The sequence below is a fragment of the Symphodus melops genome (genome assembly GCF_947650265.1).
Source record: "Symphodus melops genome assembly, chromosome: 11".
In the NCBI taxonomy this organism is placed as follows: domain Eukaryota; kingdom Metazoa; phylum Chordata; class Actinopteri; order Labriformes; family Labridae; genus Symphodus; species Symphodus melops.
In genome coordinates this window covers 26,219,544-26,240,765 of record NC_136701.1, presented here as the reverse complement: position 1 = coordinate 26,240,765, position 21,222 = coordinate 26,219,544, and the positions used below count along the sequence as shown (strand labels likewise).

The 21,222-nt window shown below is 48.7% G+C and overlaps 2 protein-coding genes across 3 annotated transcripts in view; both read left to right on the top strand.

The window, feature by feature from the left end:
• Positions 1-3,713, top strand: part of LOC306831632 (hexokinase-4-like) — a 15,760-nt gene extending 12,047 nt beyond the window's left edge. Inside the window, exons 8-11 of the mRNA XM_079355824.1 lie at positions 374-557; positions 657-812; positions 1,801-2,034; positions 2,518-3,713. Of these exons, the coding sequence (XP_079211950.1) occupies positions 374-557; positions 657-812; positions 1,801-2,034; positions 2,518-2,722 (779 nt within the window). The 3' untranslated portion in view covers positions 2,723-3,713. The remainder of the gene's footprint in view (positions 1-373; positions 558-656; positions 813-1,800; positions 2,035-2,517) is intronic.
• A 1,500-nt stretch (positions 3,714-5,213) lies between these two features.
• Positions 5,214-21,162, top strand: LOC306831625 (uncharacterized protein). Of its 2 annotated transcripts, none has more exons than XM_079355815.1 (12): positions 5,214-5,482; positions 10,207-10,359; positions 12,895-13,002; positions 14,003-14,201; positions 17,464-17,694; positions 17,910-18,016; positions 18,095-18,242; positions 18,372-18,424; positions 18,939-19,036; positions 19,113-19,290; positions 19,364-19,549; positions 19,669-21,162. In XM_079355815.1, exons 1-12 carry the CDS (start codon positions 5,462-5,464, stop codon positions 20,827-20,829), a joined length of 2,643 nt encoding a protein of 880 aa, XP_079211941.1. In that variant the 5' UTR covers positions 5,214-5,461; the 3' UTR covers positions 20,830-21,162. The 2 variants fall into 2 exon arrangements, with proteins under 2 accessions (XP_079211941.1, XP_079211940.1); XM_079355814.1 differs by having other exon boundaries at positions 19,361-19,549.
• Positions 21,163-21,222: the final 60 nt, after the last annotated feature.

Sequence of the window (21,222 nt, the reverse complement as noted above, 5' to 3'; positions counted from 1 at the left end):
TAAGCCACCGTGAGTCTGAACTCAACATGGGCGCAGTCACACGTGGCGATTTGTACCACGCACAAGCAGTCAGAGATGAGACGAGGGGGACTTCAGCACCGTAGGGTTGCAACGTGGACATGACGAGCAGCCGGATCTGACCATTCCTCTCCTCAATCATTTTAAACAATAGCGTCCGATGTGTCCTTGGGCAAGACACTTAACCCCGCCCCTACAACCAGCCCAGGAGCGCCTGCTGGGGGCAGCGCCCTCACTCAGAGTGTAAACACCTAGCTTCCCTTCAAGGGTTAAATCTTCGGTCGAGTGTTTCCTCTTCATGTGGTCAGACACAAATATTCAGTGTCAGCTGGGTTGAGCTCTTTTTCCACCTCAGGTACAGGAACCAACGCCTGCTACATGGAGGAGATGAAGAACGTGAAGCGGGTGGAGGGCGAGGACGGGCGGATGTGCATCAACACTGAGTGGGGCGGCTTCGGAGACGACGGCTCCCTGGGAGGAATCCAGACAGAGTTTGACGTGGAGGTGGACAAGACGTCCATCAACCCGGGCGTCCACACGTACGTATGATGACCAGGGCTGACGGCGGGCTGATGTCAACATGGGTGGTCCAGCAGGTAAATGACTGTCCTGTTTCCTCCGTGGTCGTCCTGATGTAGTTTCGAGAAGATGATCAGCGGGATGTATCTGGGAGAAATCGTTCGGCTGCTGCTGGTGAAGCTGACGGAGGAAAAGCTGCTGTTTCAAGGACAGACATCGGACGCGCTGCGGATGCCGGAGGGCTTCGAGACGAAGTTCATCTCAGAGATCGAGGAGTGAGTGTGATGATTCTAAAAGCAGCTCTTACATGTTAAGTGAAGGGGGGGGGGGGGGGGGGTTATTTATGAGGACCCGAGCAACACAAACAACACAACGTCCTCTCTTCTGTCTCCGACCAACTCTACAATTCTACAGTCTTATTCATTTTGTCGCCTGAAGCTGAGAAGAGGAATATATGTTACAGTTTCTTCTGCTCATTAAAAGAAGATAAGACTGTATAAGTAAACAAAGGCAGTAAACAGGAAGTAAACAAAGGCAGTAAACAGGAAGTAAACAAAGGCAGTAAACACAGGAAGTAAACAAAGGCAGTAAACAGGAAGTAAACAAAGGCAGTAAACACAGGAAGTAAACAAAGGCAGTAAACAGGAAGTAAACAAAGGCAGTAAACACAGGAAGTAAACAAAGGCAGTAAACAGGAAGTAAACAAAGGCAGTAAACAGGAAGTAATCAAAGGCAGTAAACAGGAAGTAAACAAAGGCAGTAAACACAGGAAGTAAACAAAGGCAGTAAACAGGAAGTAAATAAAGGCAATAAACATGAAGTAATCAAAGGCAGTAAACAGGAAATAAACAAAGGCAGTAAACACAGGAAGTAAACAAAGGCAGTAAACACAGGAAGTAAACAAAGGCAGTAAACAGGAAGTAAACAAAGGCAGTAAACACAGGAAATAAACAAAGGCAGTAAACACAGGAAGTAAACAAAGGCAGTAAACACAGGAAGTAAACAAAGGCAGTAAATAGGAAGTAAACAAAGGCAGTAGACACAGGAAGTAAACAAAGGCAGTAAATAGGAAGTAAACAAAGGCAGTAAACACAGGAAGTAAACAAAGGCAATAAACAGGAAGTAAACAAAGGCAGTAAACAGGAAGTAAACAAAGGCAGTAAACACAGGAAGTAAACATGTCTGTAAAACTGTCATGATGTCATCAAACCTGAATTTGACCTGATTATTTGACCTCATGTGACTTCTCTCACGCTCTCTCAGGCCGGACGCCGGGTTTGAAAACGCCCGGAGGATTCTCACACAGCTGGTTCTGAAGTGGGACGAGGTCGACGTCCGCCTGGTTCGCCTGGTCTGTGACACCGTCTCCTCTCGCTCCGCCCGTCTCTGCGCAGCCGCCCTGGCTGCCATCGCCAACCACATGAGGGTGAACCGCAAGCTGGACCATCTGAAGACCACGGTGGGGGTGGATGGGACGGTGTACAGGAAACACCCAAAGTAAGAGCCAATGGGATGCGCCGCAGAGTGATTTAAAAAGTTAGAAGTGAAAATGTTTGAATTGACGTAAATATCAAGAAACTGGCCAAAAACAAGCCGCAGAGCGCCCGCAGAGCGCCCGCAGAGCGCCCGCAGAGCGCCCGCAGAGCGCCCGCAGAGCGCCCGGCGAGCGCGCTGTACCAGGAAAACAACGGTTCTGCTGAGGACGTTTTTCTAGCGCTGCGTCTCTGAGTGATCGACCTCTCGGAGACGCTCACGTCTTTAAAGCGTTTATATTCTGAAGAAATGAAACGACGCCTGAACGAGGACGACTTCTTCTTCCTCAGTTCTAAGATGGTGTCCGTGGTCGACCAGGCAGCAGGGGGCGCTCTGTGTTGTGTTTCCTCTGCACGTCTCTTTAAACCTGCCGTCTGTTCACGCCGTCCATATTTATACAATGTTCTGCTCTGATTATCCTCCCTCACCTCATATTCCCCCCTTCAGTTTCAGCGAGGAGCTCCAGGAGACGGTGCGCCTCCTCGCCCCCAAGTGTGACATCACCTTCCTCGTGTCCGAGGATGGTAGCGGTAAGGGCGCTGCCATGGTAACGGCTGTGGCGCAGCGGCTGGCTCTCCAGTCGCGGCTGTTGGAGGACAGTGACGGCGAGGGAGACGAGGAAGACGAGGGAGACGAGGAGGAGGATTTTTAAAAGCTGAGAGATAATAACTGTCTGATTTTAATTCTGTAATATTTGAATACGAATGTTTCTGATCACTCAAACGTGTCACAGCTCGTCTTTAAACTTTATGACTCGTGTCTGTATGACCCTCTCCTGTTTATTATAGTGGACAGTATCTCCGTCCATTACAGAGTTCACCTTGCCCAGCCACCGCCATCCGTCTGTTTCGTCCTTCAACCAACGCCGTCCTCCTTCCTGCACGCCGTGGTCCGACCTCCAGCTGAGCAGAGATCATATTCCTCTGTTGTTTAGTCAAGTGTCTTGAGATAACGCTCGTGATGAATGGATGCTACACTAATAAAGATCAATCACATTCTCACTGTGACCACGTTAGAAACACCTCGCTGAAGGCCGACTTTCATCACTTGGCCCACAGTCGCACTGAGCCAAGCGAGCTGCCGTGTCAGTGACCCGTCATGTTATCCATAATATACGTAGATGCCTCATAGACTGACGTACCGGAGCAGCCGCCATGTTGGATGGGTCTGTATTTATTACAATCAACTATGTGTCAGTCTGGTTTGTAACAAACGACAGAGATTTAGCTATGACAGAAGATTGTAATTGGTAAAACAACTAAAATTTATTTTCTGTGTGAAAAGTAATCCCACACGATCTGTTATTGATCCGGTATATACCGGCAGAGTGACTCGCTCCCTGTTCATGCCTGTTGAGCGAGGAGACCCATCCAATATGGCGGCATCGTTTGATGCGTTCCAGAACGTCATGAAGCGTCTAGGTATATTATGTCTCTATCGAGGACGGACTCAGATCACAACCTGCTTAACATGAAGCAGGTCTCCAGGCCCCTGTTAGCAGATAAACACCCGGGAAACCCTGTAGCACTTCTAAATATAAACTTCTAAAAGTTATCATTCGAAACTCTTCTGCATGTTCTCAAACTTAAAGAGTAACTTCTAACTGCTGCATTTGACATCATTAATAAAGAGATGACACACAGTGCTTCGTTCTTTGGACCTGAGTGCCTGAAACTCAGAGTGTCGAGTACGGCGCCGCTCCCCCTGCCTGGCGTTCTTCACAGAGGTTTCCAACAACAGAACAAGAAGAACTCGCAGAAGGCCCGGTAAAGAAAAGCCGCCTGCTTGCATGGAGAGGTATTACAGACATTCTGTGCAGCGTGTTCAGGTGCAACTTTTTGACCAAGACAAAAGGTGAGAGGTGACGCCGTAGGCCTTCGACGCCACGAGTCTCTTTGAGGGCTGTTTGTTTCGTCAGGGCCCAAACTGAGGGAGAAGCACGCTCCCCTCCCCCGCAGAGGAACGAGACCCTTTTATCTACTTTAGTTTAATACATATAACAGACTTTCATCCAATCAGCTGGCAGCACAGAGACGCTGAGTCAAGACAACGTTAGGATTCATTGATGATTCTTGAACTGGATGTGAAATATGAAGGAGTGTCCCTCAGTTCTCCTGAGTTTATTCTCCTCTAGACGATCTTTACAGATTCACCGAGAGGAGACTTCTGACTTTATTAACATAAATCACAGCTCTGACACTCGCGTTGACGGCTCCACCACCACACAAAGGCGTGACGTGTGAATGTTTCCACCTACCGTTTCTCGCCTTCTGGAAACGCTAGATTTTTGAACTTGAACTTAATAACAGGTTCTTCAAAGTCACATCTTTAACCATGTGAGCGCTCCCATGGTAGGAGGACCGTCATTCCTCAGATCACCTTGTAAGGCCTGAAAGGTCAAAGGTCAAACTGTGGCCAACAAAAAACGTGAAAACATGAACACTTAGATTGATGAAGGTTCAGCAGCAATGACCTCACGAACACGCCTCCAGAATCATAAAACATCTGGAGATCAGCCAGCTCAAGGAGGACGTGAAAAGATGATCAGGATGATGAGCATTTACTAAAACTCTCTTTAAAGGATCCTCGCCTTCTTTTCATCCCCTGCTCTAAATCAAAACAAGAGGTGATCATGTTTTAGATAGATAGATAGATAGATAGATAGATAGATAGATAGATAGATAGATAGATAGATAGATAGATAGATAGATAGATAGATAGATAGATAGATAGATAGATAGATACTTTATTGATACCGAGGGAAAATAAAGTTTTAGCTGCTTTAGCGGCCACAAACCTTCAGATGTGCAGAATCATTCTCAGGAAGCATCTAAAAACTCACCTGTAGAGCTTACATTGTGTTTTTAAAGTAGTTCTATAAACAAAGACTGAAGTCATTGTTTTAATAACTGCTCATGTTGTATTGTTAATCTATGACTTATGTTGTCTGATTCATTCATGAACAAAGTTCATAACCAGAACCTCTTATGTACTTTAACCTTCGTTTATTAAACAGCTTCATTTGTTATTATCAAAGCATTTCTGACTTATAATAAATTATATATTTATATTCAGGCTGAATCTGAACCAAATTGCAGATATATATATTTACAGAGCAGTTGAGCTCCGCCCATTCAGCCCGCGTCACCCGGAAGTACGTCACTCAGCTGAAGCTAAAGATGCTGCCGTTTCTTGTGACTTTAACATTAACTTTTACTCTGTGGCAAACTTTGGCCACACCTAGATCCTGCCCCACTTCCACACACGCTAAAAAACACTTTACAAATAATAATATATAATTTATTTTCCTGCGCGGTGCGTTTGTTTGCGTGACGGCGCGTCCCGGCGGTGTAACCGGAGAGGGGCCTCACGGAGGGAATGCAGGACTGCAATGGAGCACAATGGTATCCAGGTAAAGACGATATTATTCCTATTAAAGGTCGGTGTGTGTCGCGTGCAGTCGGCGGGTTTTCGACGTGTTGACCCGGGAATATTTGCAGCGCGTGCGGCGGCGGATTGAAGGTGAAACTGGCGTGTAATTTGATTTCCTGTGGATGTCGTATTGATAGTGTTTCATATCAGAGTTGACTGCAGTCTCAACTTTATTCACCAGGCTCAACTTCGTGTCTCCTCGCGCTGAAACGTGAACATTAACGGCTGATATTTTCCTTTCCAGCGCGCGAGCGAGCCGCGAGCTCACGTGTGGGTTCCTCGCGCACACCGAGCCGTGAAATCCCGGGTTAATATTTCTGATAATTCACCGAGTTAGTGATTAATGTCTTTGTGTGTCGTGTCGTCGGCCCCCCTCCCCCCTCAGGAAACTTTAAAGGACGTGTTTAATAAAAACTCGACAGAGATCCTCCGACATTTTGTCTGCTTGTTTTTAAATAAAGATGTGACGGCAGGAAGAAGACGAGCTTTATATAATATTATAAATATAAATATTTATAATATTAATATATATCTGCAGAGCTGAAGGTCAGGACTGCAGATATATTTTATTATGTCACTCTTTTCTCGTCCTCAAACTAAAAACAACACAAATCTTTTTCTGCATTTTTGTCAGAAATATCACGAGAAGTGACGTCAGCAGATTAAGGTTTCCATCTTAAATTCTTTACTGTCTCCCTCTCTCTCTTTAGTCTCTCTCTCTCTTTAGTCTCTCCCTCTCTCACTTTAGTCTCCCTCTCTCTCTTTAGTCTCTCCCTCTCTCACTTTAGTCTCTCTCTCTCTTTAGTCTCTCTCTCTCTTTAGTCTCTCTCTCTCTTTAGTCTCTCTCCCTCTCTCACTTTAGTCTCTCTCTCTTTAGTCTCTCTCTCTCTCACTTTAGTCTCCCTCTCTCTCTTTAGTCTCTCCCTCTCTTTAGTCTCTCCCTCTCTCACTTTAGTCTCCCTCTCTCTCTTTAGTCTCTCCCTCTCTCACTTTAGTCTCCCTCTCTCTCTTTAGTCTCTCCCTCTCTCACTTTAGTCTCTCTCTCTCTTTAGTCTCTCTCCCTCTCTCACTTTAGTCTCTCTCTCTTTAGTCTCTCTCTCTCTTTAGTCTCTCTCTCTCTTTAGTCTCTCTCTCACTTTAGTCTCTCTCTCTCTTTAGTCTCTCCCTCTCTCACTTTAGTCTCTCTCTCTCTCCCTCTCTCACTTTAGTCTCTCTCTCTCTTTAGTCTCTCCCTCTCTCACACTTAAGTCTCTCTCTCTCTCTAGCCTCCCTCTCTCACTTTAGTCTCTCTCTCTCCCTCTCTCTCTCTTGGGTCTCTCTCCCTCTCTCTCTCTCTCTCTAGCCTCTCTCTCTCTCTAGCCTCCCTCTCTCTCTCTCTCTAGCCTCCCTCTCTCTCTCTCTTGGGTCTCTCTCTCTAGCCTCCCTCTCTCTCTCTCTTGGGTCTCTCTCTCTCTTGGGTCTCTCTCTCTCTCTCTCTCTCTAGCCTCCCTCTCTCTCTCTCTTGGGTCTCTCTCTCTCTCTTGGGTCTCTCTCTCTCTAGCCTCCCTCTCTCTCTCTCGGGTCTCTCTCTCTCTAGCCTCCCTCTCTCTCTCTCTTGGGTCTCTCTCTCTAGCCTCCCTCTCTCTCTCTCTTGGGTCTCTCTCTTGGGTCTCTCTCTCTCTCTCTAGCCTCCCTCTCTCTCTCTCTTGGGTCTCTCTCTCTCTTGGGTCTCTCTCTCTCTCTCTAGCCTCCCTCTCTCTCTCTCTCTCACATTAGTCTCTCTCGCTCTCCCTCTCTCCTGCCACAGTTTCTTCACTAGTCTGACCAGCAGCAGCGTTGTTGGCGGCGGCGTTGTCACTGGCGGTGGCGGCGGCGTCTGTTCCTGAAACTGTTCGTGTTCGGCGCCTCCTGGTTTCAGTATTTAGAATATGAACGTACAAACTATCGGACTGTCGGCGCCCAGTTTGACTGTTGTTAAGTTTGTTTTAATCCGTCGGCCAATCAAATTTCACCTTGTAACATTTAGTTTAGAAAGTCTGAAATATTCTGGAGCTTTAAGTCCCGTGTCCATGTGGCGTTTTATTCTGGGCGTCACTGTCTAATTTCAGATGTTTTCAATGAGCGGGGCGCTCAGTGCGTGCGTCCCATGCGTTGAGGCTAGAGTCCTCGTGCGGGCGGCCCGGGTTCGTGTCCGGCCTGTGGCTCCTTCCCCGCATGTCTCTCCCTGATTTCCGCCTTCCTCTCTCTAAAGCCGAAAATAAATCTTTAAAAAAATAACGCCAGACACTCAATCTTTCTTTTTTTCAGAAAGGCGCTTTTGATGTCACTGCAACTTTCTTCCAAATGTCTGATACTCGCCGTGGTTTGACCTCCTCGCTCCGTGTCTGATCGGCCAATAAATGACCTTGAATATAAAACGTGGCGCCGTATCGGCCATACAGCGGCCATTTTCAACAGACTGTTGTCATAGTGACAGCACGGACGTGATCAGACACTGACAGCAGGGGGTCCAAACTGCGGCCCGCGGGCCTTTTGCGGCACTTGAGGGGATTTTTTGAGGCCCCCGACTTAAATCAAAGCATCAGAAGATTTTACTCAGATGACATATTTTTATTTTTCTTGTTAGCGAAGGCTGAAAGATATTCAAATAGAAAATGTTCAGTATAATTTGTTTTTTGTCTATTTTCCAAAAGTTTTTGTAAAGTATATAATAATTTTGTTGTTTAACCATTTAATAACCTGAGATAAAGACAGAAAGCTTTTGCAAATAAAAACATGTTACAGGTTTGATTCTGACAAAAACAAGAAATAAAAGTGTTTAATTTTCTTTATTAAAGAGTTTTTTTTCATTCTGATCTATAAAGCTTTACTGTTTTATCAAAGAATTACAACACAGTAGTTTGTCGCTGTAATTATTTGTGTTTTTAGGTTATTTTTGTAGAAGTCAAAAAACAAACGGTTCCTTAAATAAATAATAATATTAAAAAAACCTGTGGCCTGCGAGCGACCCTAACATGAAACCAGCGATGTAAAGGCCTGTGGTGGGTTATGGGTATTTGGGTGGGGGGTGTGGACAATCAACAGGAGAGAGAGAATAATGTGGATGAGACGCCACAGACATGAAGACCAATCAAAGGGCATAAAAAGATCAAATGTGTTGAATCTTCATGTCGATCAGCCGTTAATCACGACGTGGTGACCTCGACACGCTGTGACCTCGACACGCTGTGAGAATAAATCGACCAATCAGGCGCACCAATGTGCTTACTTTGAATTGTTAACATTTCTTCATTCGTGAAAAACAAAAAAGTACTTCAGTCACTCTGACCTTTGACCTTTGACCAACACAACAGTAACTGTTTCCTGTTTTTAATTTTAAAAAAGGATGAATGATCGACATGTTCCTCATCAATAATCATAACTCCAGTCTCTCTCTGTGTGTGTGAATGTGTGTGTGAGTCCTGACTGTCTACAGTGAGGGAGAAGCTGGAGTCCTGCTGGCTGTGTTGTTGTCAGAGCTGTGTTTACATGGACGGGACGGCAGGCTCCTCCCCTTGTGTATAAAAGCTGTTTGAGTCAAGAAGAAGAAGAACATACTCACTGATAGATCATTCTGTGTCAGCTTACATGAAGCTACCAGCTAACTGAAGAGCGCTAACATTAGCATGCTAACACTACAATGTAGGACACAGGTGATTGAAGCTACCAGCTAACTAAAGAGCGCTAACATTAGCATGCTAACACAGCCAAGCAGGACAGAGGTGATTGAAGCTACCAGCTAACTAAAGAGCAGCTAACATTAGCATGCTAACACAACCAAGCAGGACACAGGTGATTGAAGCTACCAGCTAACTAAAGAGCAGCTAACATTAGCATGCTAACACAACCAAGCAGGACACAGGTGATTGAAGCGACCAGCTAACTAAAGAGCAGCAAACATTAGCATGCTAACACAACCAAGCAGGACACAGGTGATTGAAGCTACCAGCTAACTAAAGAGTGCTAGCGTTAGCATTGTAACTCTACAATGCAGGACACAGGTGATTGAAGCTGCGAGCTAAATAAAGAGCGCTAACATTAGCATGCTGACACTACAATGCAGGACACAAGTGATTGAAGCTACGAGCCAACTAAAAGGGCTAAAATTAGCATGCTAACCCCCTTTCACTTGACTTCTTCTTGGTAGTTCCACTGTTTTTTTTAAGCCATGTTACCTCAGGAGACTCCGCCCCCCCCTCCCCCCGTCTAATGGGGACAGTCCTCCTAAACGTGTGAAAGCAGGTTCAGTGTGAGGTGTTAACGTTTAACATCTACTTGAATCTGTTATTCTGCTGCAGAATGATTGTCGGCAGGACGCAACAGTTCAGTTTCTTTAAACACAGGAAGCGTTTTTGGTGTCAGTGGCTCCGCCTCTGTAGGATGTTCAGCTATGAGGCACAAACAGAGAGGACGCTATAACTCAGGGTCCATCTGTGCCGCAGTCTAGCTAGCTAGCTAAATGTAAAATGTAACTGTCTCTTGATTTAAATGGGCATGTTGACTTCAATAAGCTGCTGAGATTTATAACTCTTCATGATTTGAAACTTTATGATTTATAACTTCATGATTTAAAACTTTATGATTTATAACTTTATCAGTGTACATCAGTATTTCTCTGTTTCTGATGTTTGAATGTGAATCTCTGCTTATCTCCCCCCCCCTTATCTCTCTCTCTCTCCCCCTCAGTGGTTGGGTGCTCCCTCCTGCCAGCGAGGCAGCTACGCCTTCTACAAGTCGGTGAGCAGCTGCGCTCAGCCCGACGGTCCGGTCCAGGTGTGGAGGCTCGGGGAGTTTTACTTCATCCGCTGTGGACCGCAGGACCCCGTTTGCATCGCTGAGGTCAGCCGCTGCTGTGGATGTGTGAAAATGTGGGACTGCTCCTTTTAATGGTTTCAATGAACTCAGACTGAGAGCGAGTGATTCAAACTGACGTTTACATCAAACACAGGACCTATAAAAGACCACGAGGGCGTCCGTGCACACAGCACGGTTACATAAGTTAAAATAATATGAAGCACGTCGCCACGTTAAAGAGACAAAACACAAACAACGATGCATCAGAGGGTCACTTTCATGTTTTTATACGTCTAGCTGACCATTTCCGGGTCAAGATAGGACAGCATGTTGGTCCAGGTGTGGGTCCATGCTTGAGTCCAGGTGTGGGTCCATGTTTGAGTCCAGGTGTGGGTCCATGTTTGAGTCCAGGTGTGGGTCCATGCTTGAGTCCAGGTGTGGGTCCATGCTTGAGTCCAGGTGTGGGTCCATGTTTGAGTCCAGGTGTGGGTCCATGTTTGAGTCCAGGTGTGGGTCCAGGTGTGGGTCCATGCTTGAGTCCAGGTGTGGGTCCATGTTTGGGTCCAGGTGTGGGTCCATGCTTGAGTCCAGGTGTGGGTCCATGCTTGAGTCCAGGTGTGGGTCCATGCTTGAGTCCAGGTGTGGGTCCATGCTTGAGTCCAGGTGTGGGTCCATGCTTGAGTCCATGTGTGGGTCCACGTTTGAGTCCAGGTGTGGGTCCATGCTTGAGTCCAGGTGTGGGTCCATGCTTGAGTCCATGTGTGGGTCCATGCTTGAGTCCATGTTTGAGTCCAGGTGTGGGTCCACGCTTGAGTCCATGTGTGGGTCCATGCTTGAGTCCATGCTTGAGTCCATGTGTGGGTCCATGCTTGAGTCCAGGTGTGGGTCCATGCTTGAGTCCATGTGTGGGTCCATGCTTGAGTCCAGGTGTGGGTCCATGCTTGAGTCCAGGTGTGGGTCCACGTTTGAGTCCAGATGTGGGTCCATGCTTGAGTCCATGCGTGGGTCCATGCTTGAGTCCATGCGTGGGTCCATGTTTGAGTCCAGGTGTGGGTCCATGCTTGAGTCCAGGTGTGGGTCCATGCTTGAGTCCAGGTGTGGGTCCATGCTTGAGTCCAGGTGTGGGTCCATGTTTGAGTCCAGGTGTGGGTCCATGTTTGAGTCCAGGTGTGGGTCCACGTTTGAGTCCATGTGTGGGTCCATGCTTGAGTCCATGTTTGGGTCCAGGTGTGGGTCCATGCTTGAGTCCAGGTGTGGGTCCATGCTTGAGTCCAGGTGTGGGTCCATGCTTGAGTCCAGGTGTGGGTCCATGCTTGAGTCCAGGTGTGGGCCCATGCTTGAGTCCATGTGTGGGTCCATGCTTGAGTCCATGTTTGAGTCCAGGTGTGGGTCCACGCTTGAGTCCATGTGTGGGTCCAGGTGTGGGTCCACGTTTGAGTCCAGGTGTGGGTCCATGCTTGAGTCCAGGTGTGGGTCCATGCTTGAGTCCAGGTGTGAGTCCACGTTTGAGTCCAGATGTTGGTCCATGCTTGAGTCCAGGTGTGGGTCCATGTTTGAGTCCAGGTGTGGGTCCACGTTTGAGTCCATGTGTGGGTCCATGCTTGAGTCCATGTGTGGGTCCAGGTGTGGGTCCACGTTTGAGTCCAAGTGTGGGTCCATGCTTGAGTCCAGGTGTGGGTCCATGCTTGAGTCCAGGTGTGGGTCCATGCTTGAGTCCAGGTGTGGGTCCATGCTTGAGTCCATGTGTGGGTCCATGCGTGGGTCCATGTTTGAGTCCAGGTGTGGGTCCATGCTTGAGTCCAGGTGTGGGTCCATGCTTGAGTCCAGGTGTGGGTCCATGCTTGAGTCCAGGTGTGGGTCCATGTTTGAGTCCAGGTGTGGGTCCATGCTTGAGTCCAGGTGTGGGTCCATGCTTGAGTCCATGTTTGAGTCCAGGTGTGGGTCCATGTTTGAGTCCAGGTGTGGGTCCATGTTTGAGTCCAGGTGTGGGTCCATGCTTGAGTCCAGGTGTGGGTCCATGCTTGAGTCCAGGTGTGGGTCCATGCTTGAGTCCAGGTGTGGGTCCATGCTTGAGTCCAGGTGTGGGTCCATGTTTGAGTCCAGGTGTGGGTCCATGTTTGAGTCCAGGTGTGGGTCCATGCTTGAGTCCAGGTGTGGGTCCATGCTTGAGTCCAGGTGTGGGTCCAGGTGTGGGTCCAGGTTCATTCTGATAGGGCGGGTTCAGTGTTTCAGGGAAACCTGCTCAGTTTCTGATATCTTCAGCGTGTCTTATTGTAAAGAAGCACATGCTAACATGCTAACGTGCTAACCTGAATGAGCTTATTAAACACGCCGTGTCGGACATTTCTCTCAAGGTGACGGAGATTTCAGTGTTTGGTTGTCTGCAGAGGAAACAACCGAAAAAAGACAGTGGTTGTAATGTTTATAAGAAATCCAAGATGGCGGGCGGTTCTGATGCAGTAACGTTCCCATCAATGCGTCTGTGGACGTAACCACACGAAAGCTAAGAAAAGAAAACATTGGCAAGTACGATGCAGCTTTGTGCGTGCACAAAAAACCCTTTGTTCCCTTCCCGTTCAGGTGACCTTACTTTGGGAAGACCAGACACGGCACCACCTGCTGGCCAGCGCCAGACTCTACTTCCTGCCTGAGGACACGCCGAGGGGTCGAACCAAGGAGCATGGAGAGGTGGGTCAAAGGTCACACAGTAAACCGGATCCTCTTCATTAACCAGTACTCCATCTGTTCACGGTACGGCGTTCTCCACGATGTTGGTATTCAAACCTGTGGTTAACGGTTAAGTCTTTATTTTTCAGACATCTGTGACTGATTTCAGTCAAATTATTTAAAATCAGTGAAGGTCACGTGAGGACGTTTGAATCTGTGTTTCCTGGACATGAAGAGTTAATATATTCTGCTAACAGAGTCTATAAATAACTTTGCCACTGGGACGCCATGTTTTTATCCTAACAGGTTACACTTGAGTCCAAGCCCCTCCCCCCCGCTCATCATGAACACGTCCCAACTCACAAGTCAAATTCCCCCGAAGCAGACAAAGTGGATTGAAGGTCGGCGCCCTCTAAGAAGGGTCTGCTCGGTGTTGAATAGTGGAGGGCAGGATGTGGTTTTGGATGCGATGCGGGACAGGATGTGGTTTTGGATGCGATGCGGGACAGGGGTGACCAGGTGAGGAGGCGTGCAGCAGAGTTCTGTGGTCCAAACGACACTCTGACAAGGTCACCTGGAAACGTTTACCTGCTGCCTTGACTTCATGCACACCAAGCTGAAGCTCCACCTGGTGGTGTGTGTTGGTATTACATGCGTGTGCTTGGAGCTGTCGGTCTCTGCTTCAGGGACTAAACAGGATCACAGCTGACAAACTGGAATGGGAGGAAGTGGGGGAACAGTTTGTCAACGCTCTGAGATCAGCGAAGCTCTGAGGGAGCGAGACGACCAGGACGCCATCGCAGAGTCAAAGAGCTGCTGCTCATCTTCTCTCCTTTAGTTGTTTCTGAATCTGAACCATAGAAAGTGACTTCACATTGGAAATGTGCAGCCTTTAAACTCTGACATCAGCATGACTCATCACCCCCGACCACGTGATGTCACCTGAGAGACGTTTGTCTGTCTGTGAGAGAACGAGAGCATCTCTGTAATAATCACTCTTATTTTCTCTCCGTGTGTTCAGGATGAGGTTCTCGCCGTGTCCAGGAAGATGGTGTTACGGGTGGAGGACCTGGTGCGCTGGTCGTGTGTGAAGCCGACAGGTTGGAGCGGCAACATGAAACTACAGATGGCGCCGTGCGGGACAAATGGGCTTCACAAATCTCTGCAGAGCAACATCACAAACAACATCATCAGCGAACCGCTCCGAGACAAAGATGACAGTAAGACTCCTGAAAAACACAGAAACAGTTTGGACTGTTTTGATTCATCGATAAGTTACAACAGAACTCTTAAAGGGACACTTCACCTGTTGGAACATGAATCTGGTGTCTGCAGGTGTGACTTCATCACAAGGTCACGGACTGAGGAAAGGTGTTAGGAGACTTCATCACAAGGTCACGGACTGAGGAAAGGTGTTAGGAGACTTCATCACAAGGTCACGGACTGAGGAAAGGTGTTAGGAGACTTCATAAAGGACTTAGTGAAAGGTGTTAGACTTCATAAAGGACTTAGTGAAAGGTGTTAGACTTCATAAAGGACTTAGTGAAAGGTGTTAGACTTCATAAAGGACTTAGTGAAAGGTGTTAGACTTCATAAAGGACTTAGTGAAAGGTGTTAGACTTCATAAAGGACTTAGTGAAAGGTGTTAGACTTCATAAAGGACTTAGTGAAAGGTGTTAGACTTCATAAAGGACTTAGTGAAAGGTGTTAGACTTCATAAAGGACTTAGTGAAAGGTGTTAGACTTCATAAAGGACTTAGTGAAAGGTGTTAGACTTCATAAAGGACTTAGTGAAAGGTGTTAGACTTCATAAAGGACTTAGTGAAAGGTGTTAGACTTCATAAAGGACTTAGTGAAAGGTGTTAGACTTCATAAAGGACTTAGTGAAAGGTGTTAGACTTCATAAAGGTCTTAGTGAAAGGTGTTAGACTTCATAAAGGACTTAGTGAAAGGTGTTAGACTTCATAAAGGACTTAGTGAAAGGTGTTAGACTTCATAAAGGACTTAGTGAAAGGTGTTAGACTTCATAAAGGACTTAGTGAAAGGTGTTAGACTTCATAAAGGACTTAGTGAAAGGTGTTAGACTTCATAAAGGACTTAGTGAAAGGTGTTAGACTTCATAAAGGACTTAGTGAAAGGTGTTAGACTTCATAAAGGACTTAGTGAAAGGTGTTAGACTTCATAAAGGACTTAGTGAAAGGTGTTAGACTTCATAAAGGACTTAGTGAAAGGTGCTAGACTTCATAAAGGACTTAGTGAAAGGTGTTAGACTTCATAAAGGACTTAGTGAAAGGTGTTAGACTTCATAAAGGACTTAGTGAAAGGTGTTAGACTTCATAAAGGACTTAGTGAAAGGTGTTGGACTTCATAAAGGACTTAGTGAAAGGTGTTAGACTTCATAAAGGACTTAGTGAAAGGTGTTAGACTTCATAAAGGACTTAGTGACAGGTGTTAGACTTCATAAAGGACTTAGTGAAAGGTGTTAGACTTCATAAAGGACAAAAACACGACCAGGGTTCTAATAATAAAGATTCATGCTAATGGGTGAATGATCCCTTTAAGGACGTACATGACATGTACAGTGCTTGTCAGCAGTGTTGAGTGTCAGCAGTGTTGAGTGTCAGCAGTGTTGCGTGTTGAGTGTCAGCAGTGTTGCGTGTTGAGTGTCAGCAGTGTTGCGTGTTGAGTGTCAGCAGTGTTGCGTGTTGAGTGTCAGCAGTGTTGAGTGTTGAGTGTCAGCAGTGTTGCGTGTTGAGTGTCAGCAGTGTTGCGTGTTGAGTGTCAGCAGTGTTGCGTGTTGAGTGTCAGCAGTGTTGCGTGTTGAGTGTCAGCAGTGTTGCGTGTTGAGTGTCAGCAGTGTTGCGTGTTGAGTGTCAGCAGTGTTGAGTGTTGAGTGTCGCGTGTTGAGTGTTGAGTGTCAGCAGTGTTGCGTGTTGAGTGTCAGCAGTGTTGAGTGTTGAGTGTCAGCAGTGTTGCGTGTTGAGTGTCAGCAGTGTTGCGTGTTGAGTGTCAGCAGTGTTGCGTGTTGAGTGTCAGCAGTGTTGCGTGTTGAGTGTTGAGTGTCAGCAGTGTTGAGTGTTGAGTGTCAGCAGTGTTGCGTGTTGAGTGTCAGCAGTGTCGCGTGTTGAGTGTCAGCAGTGTTGCGTGTTGAGTGTCAGCAGTGTTGCGTGTTGAGTGTCAGCAGTGTTGAGTGTTGAGTGTCAGCAGTGTTGCGTGTTGAGTGTCAGCAGTGTTGAGTGTTGAGTGTCAGCAGTGTTGCGTGTTGAGTGTCAGCAGTGTTGCGTGTTGAGTGTCAGCAGTGTTGCGTGTTGAGTGTCAGCAGTGTTGCGTGTTGAGTGTCAGCAGTGTTGAGTGTTGAGTGTCAGCAGTGTTGAGTGTTGAGTGTCAGCAGTGTTGCGTGTTGAGTGTCAGCAGTGTTGCGTGTTGAGTGTCAGCAGTGTTGCGTGTTGAGTGTCAGCAGTGTTGCGTGTTGAGTGTCAGCAGTGTTGCGTGTTGAGTGTTGAGTGTCAGCAGTGTTGCGTGTTGAGTGTCAGCAGTGTTGCGTGTTGCGTGTTGAGTGTCAGCAGTGTTGCGTGTTGAGTCTCAGCAGTGTTGCGTGTTGAGTGTCAGCAGTGTTGCGTGTTGAGTGTCAGCAGTGTTGCGTGTTGAGTGTCAGCAGTGTTGCGTGTTGAGTGTCAGCAGTGTTGAGTGTTGAGTGTCAGCAGTGTTGCGTGTTGAGTGTCAGCAGTGTTGCGTGTTGAGTGTCAGCAGTGTTGCGTGTTGAGTGTCAGCAGTGTCGCGTGTTGCGTGTTGAGTGTCAGCAGTGTTGAGTGTCAGCAGTGTTGAGTGTCAGCAGTGTCGCGTGTTGCGTGTTGAGTGTCAGCAGTGTTGCGTGTTGAGTGTCAGCAGTGTTGAGTGTTGAGTGTCAGCAGTGTTGAGTGTCAGCAGTGTCGCGTGTTGCGTGTTGAGTGTCGCGTGTTGAGTGTCGCGTGTTGAGTGTCAGCAGTGTTGCGTGTTGCGTGTCAGCAGTGTTGAGTGTTGAGTGTTGAGTGTCGCGTGTTGCGTGTTGAGTGTTGAGTGTCGCGTGTTGAGTGTTGAGTGTCGCGTGTTGCGTGTTGAGTGTCAGCAGTGTTGCGTGTTGAGTGTTGCGTGTTGAGTGTTGCGTGTTGAGTGTCGCGTGTTGAGTGTCGCGTGTTGAGTGTCGCGTGTTGAGTGTCGCGTGTTGAGTGTCGCGTGTTGAGTGTCGCGTGTTGAGTGTCGCGTGTTGAGTGTCGCGTGTTGAGTGTTGCTTGTCAGCAGTGTCGCGTGTTGAGTGTCGCGTGTTGAGTGTTGCTTGTCAGCAGTGTCGCGTGTTGAGTGTTGCTTGTCAGCAGTGTTGAGTGTTGCGTGTTGCTTGTCAGCAGTGTCGAGTGTCACGTGTCGAGTGTTGAGTGTCACGTGTGTAATCGTCTCTTGCACGTGGTCGTTTGTTCTTAACATCTGGAGCTGCGTTTCCCTCCGCAGACGAGCAGTCGGACCATCACAGCGTCAAAGTCCTCAGCTACCCGCAGTACTGCCGCTTCCGCTCGCTGCAGAGACGCATCCAGGACAGAGCGAGGGGGGCGGGGCTGCAGGACCCTCACCTGGTCGCTCTGGGCGGAGTCAAAGCCTTGCCGAGCACTCGACTGATGTACTGCAGAGACACCTTCAGCCACCCGACGCTAGAGAGCAACGCCAGCTTCTCCTGGCAGTTCAGTGAGTGCAATCAGTCTACAGCACGCCAGCCCAGGTTTCCTGAGAGACGAGCAAACGCCGATTATTACGGCGTGTTCGTTTGTAAACATGCAGGGAGGGATCCAGGACCCCCCCCCCCCCCCTCAGAAACCAGCTTCACCACCTTTCAGTTTTATTACCGTTTATTTCCACGTCACTTTCTCAGATGACTTTCTGACCTCCGTCTCTTCCTGCAGGATGTCCGTCTCTCAGTCTGCGAGGGCGACCTCGCAAGAGGAGAGGACGAGACGACAAAGAGTCGCCCACCTCCGGCCAATCAGAGTCCTGGATCGACAGGATGAAGGTTTGGTCTTTGATATGTCATTTTAACGTTTAGTGAACGTCTGAGTGTTGACCTTTGTTGACCTCTGTCCGCCCTCAGGAAAACGTGATGGGAAGCGTGGAGGCGGGCTGCGAGGGCGGCTGGCTCCCTCACCCTGAAGAGCAGCTCTTCCTCGATCAGCTGTTCGCCTTCATGGACCGGAGCGGCTCGCCGATCCACAAAGTGCCCAACCTGGGCTTCAAGAAGAGTGAGGGCTCGTTTGTCCTTTTTATCAGCAGTTTAAAATCTTGTGACGCTCACAGAAAATTAAACAAATCAACGTAGTGCTTTTATTTTGACATGGTTCCCTTGGTAACGTTGTCCTTCCTGTCCTCAGTCGACCTGTTCCTCATGTACTCCGTGGTGAAGAGACTGGGAGGTTATAAAAAGGTGAGTCACATGTTCCTGCTTCAGACCAGGAGAAGCACGAAGACGTCTTTAGTGGTCCGTTATTTCCCGGGGCTTCATCGACACCTCGCCATCAAACCCGTTTAAAATCCATTTATATAAAAAGTCAGCACATTTATTTCAGTGAGATATTTCCTCAGATTTGAGTTTTGCAGTTTTCAAACGACGCAATCAAACGACTTGTGAGAGTGCGGCGATCACGGCGTGGACGAGTTCTGTCTCTAACGTGACTCAGTCAGTGAAGACGCCGTCACGCTGTGAGCTGCTCCGACGTGCAGACGCCACAGTGGAGCACGCTTCATGACCACGAGAAGCCGTGCATGTGTTGTTTCACGGCGTTCTGTACAGAGGTCACCGTGCTCAGTCAAGCGGGGGAAAGGGGGAGAGACGGGTCAAAGTCACTTCATTAGAAACTCTCCTTCAGTGGATCTCAGGGTTTTAAAACGTCCTCATAAAGTGACCTGTTAATTTTCAGCTGAGTTTGTTTGTGTGTCAGGTGACTAACGAGCGTCTGTGGAAGGTGGTCTATAACGAGCTGGGAGGATGTCCCGGCAGCACCAGCGCCGCCACCTGCACCAGGAGACACTACGAGAGGTCAGAGAGAACACAGCCTGCACACATGAACGCAACATGCTGCAGGCGTCCTGTGACTCCATGTTTTATGTCTCAGGCTGATGCTTCCCTACGAGGAGCACCTCCGAGCAGCAGGAGGAGGAGCAGAGTTCAAAATCCCAGATTTGCCTTTCCCCCTGAAACCCCGAGGGATCAGAGGCAGGAAGCCGCTTCAGAGAGGCAGAAAACCAGGAGCCAAAGCCAAGGAGAAGAAGACGCCAGCTCCTGCTCCTCCTGTGAGTGTTAACCTGAAACCAGCCATCTTCCAAACACACCTGATAAAGGCTCACATCTCTTCTCTTCCAGCAGATAGAGAACCCAAACGGCACCGCGGTTGTTAAGCGTGGTCGAGGTCGGCCGCCGGGAACACGAAACAAGGCCACGCTAATCGCTCAGGCCAAGCTGCTAGCTCAGCAGCAGGCTAAAGCTAAAGGAGCAGCAGAGAGTCTGCTGCTTCCAGGCAGAGCTGCAGGAGGAGCCGGCAGCACGCACAGGGTAAACGCAGATAATCCTGGAGGAGTTTAGACCATGTTGTGTGGGGGCCATTACTGATCCAGATCAGGGACGCGTGGTGTGAACTAATGACCTCCTTTCTTCTTCTCTCCTTGCTGCAGCCCATCCAGCCCAACATGCCCCTCACCCCTGAGCTGTCCCCCTTGTCCGCCCCCTTCCTCCCCTTCCAGCCAAAGCTGAAGGAGATGAAGACGGACTGCGGGGAGGTGGCACCTCCTGCTGTTCTCCTCTCCACGCTCCCTCGACACTTGGGCGGAGCCCTGGGGGGGTTCAGCCCCATCAAAGGGGTGTGTCCTCTGGACGTCTTCAGAAACCGCATCAGCCTGCAGAGGGGCCCGGAGAGTCCTGCTCTGACCCCCCAGGACCCCACCCAGCACCTCCCCACCATCTTCACCTTACAGCCCAAAACGGGAAGTCCGGATTCGCCCCATCCGAATGTGGACCGGCCGCAGCCTCAGCCCAACCCGCAGCACCCCGGCTGCACCGGCTGCGGTGCGGACGACGTGGCCCAGAGGGGGGGTGGCCGAGAGGCAAGGACCCGGCCCCCTCTGCCCCCCCTCAGGGTCCTACCTCTGAACCTGGACTGCAGTGTCCAGGTGTGTCAGCTGATGAGGACTCGTTTGGGCTCGTCTCAATTCCAGACCTTCACCCGACGCCTTTCTGAGGCCTTGTCCCAGGACCTGAGCCCCAAGCCACCCTGCTCCCCTATCACGCCCCCCCCGGAGCAGGCCCTCCCCCTAAACCTCAGCAAACGCTTCCCTGTCAAGAGAGCGGCCATGGATGGACAAGAGCCCAGTCCAACAACTGTCAACGGGACCTCAGACCAGCCCATGTCCAAGAAACCAAGACTCGGCACCCAGACCCAGGACCTCAGCCTGGGGGACCAGACTGGTTCTGCAGAAGTAGAAGGAGGAGAGCAGGACGTGGAGATGAAGAACCAGGAGGAACCTGCAGACCTAAGCTCCCCTAGCAGGATCCGAGCCTTCCTGCTCGGACTGCCCCCTTTTCAGGTGAAACTGGAGGAGGATCTTAATGGGACCGGGACCAGGTTTGCAAAGTTTCTCCCCTCAGGATCTTTAGCTGACCAGCAGAGGACCGAGATGGAGCAGGGAGTGGGAGTAAAGGAGGAGGAGGAGGAGCCATGTCAAACTAAATCGTCACAGGAGGAGAAGTCTGATCCCAGACCCTGCTCTGGTCCTGGTCCTGGTCCAGCTGAGGTGAGAAGTGCGGAGCCTTCAAACACAGATACTCACTGTTTTTAGCATCAACACTTTCTTCGTACGCGTGGGAGAACTGTTCCCAGAGTCAGGATTAGTAGGCCTCAGAGCGAGGCTTGGTTTGGGTTTTTGGACCCGTTGGATCGGGCTAATGTTGGAGCTTGAGGATGAGGAGCCAGACGTTTCCTTTCTTCATCTTTCAGAACATTTGAGCCTCGACAGGTTCTGAAGAACGACGGCGCAGAGACTCATGACAATCATAAATCAGTTTCTTTCCTTTTTCATTTCTGTGTCTTAAAATGTAAAAACAGAAACACACACTCTGAAACAAACACTGCCATAACTCGGGATGGGGATCCAGACACAAGAGCTCACTGCTGGATCCTCGTGGGTCCGATACCCGGATCACTGTCTTACGTTTATATTGTCTAATTAAGT

Excerpts from the sequence above, each read along its gene's own strand:
- LOC306831625 (XM_079355814.1), top strand. The coding sequence starts at position 5,462 with ATGGAGCACAATGGTATCCAG. Across the intron at positions 13,003-14,002 it reads GAACCAAGGAGCATGGAGAG|GATGAGGTTCTCGCCGTGTC; the intron begins GTGGGTCAAAGG and ends CCGTGTGTTCAG. Across the intron at positions 18,017-18,094 it reads CCTGGATCGACAGGATGAAG|GAAAACGTGATGGGAAGCGT; the intron begins GTTTGGTCTTTG and ends GTCCGCCCTCAG.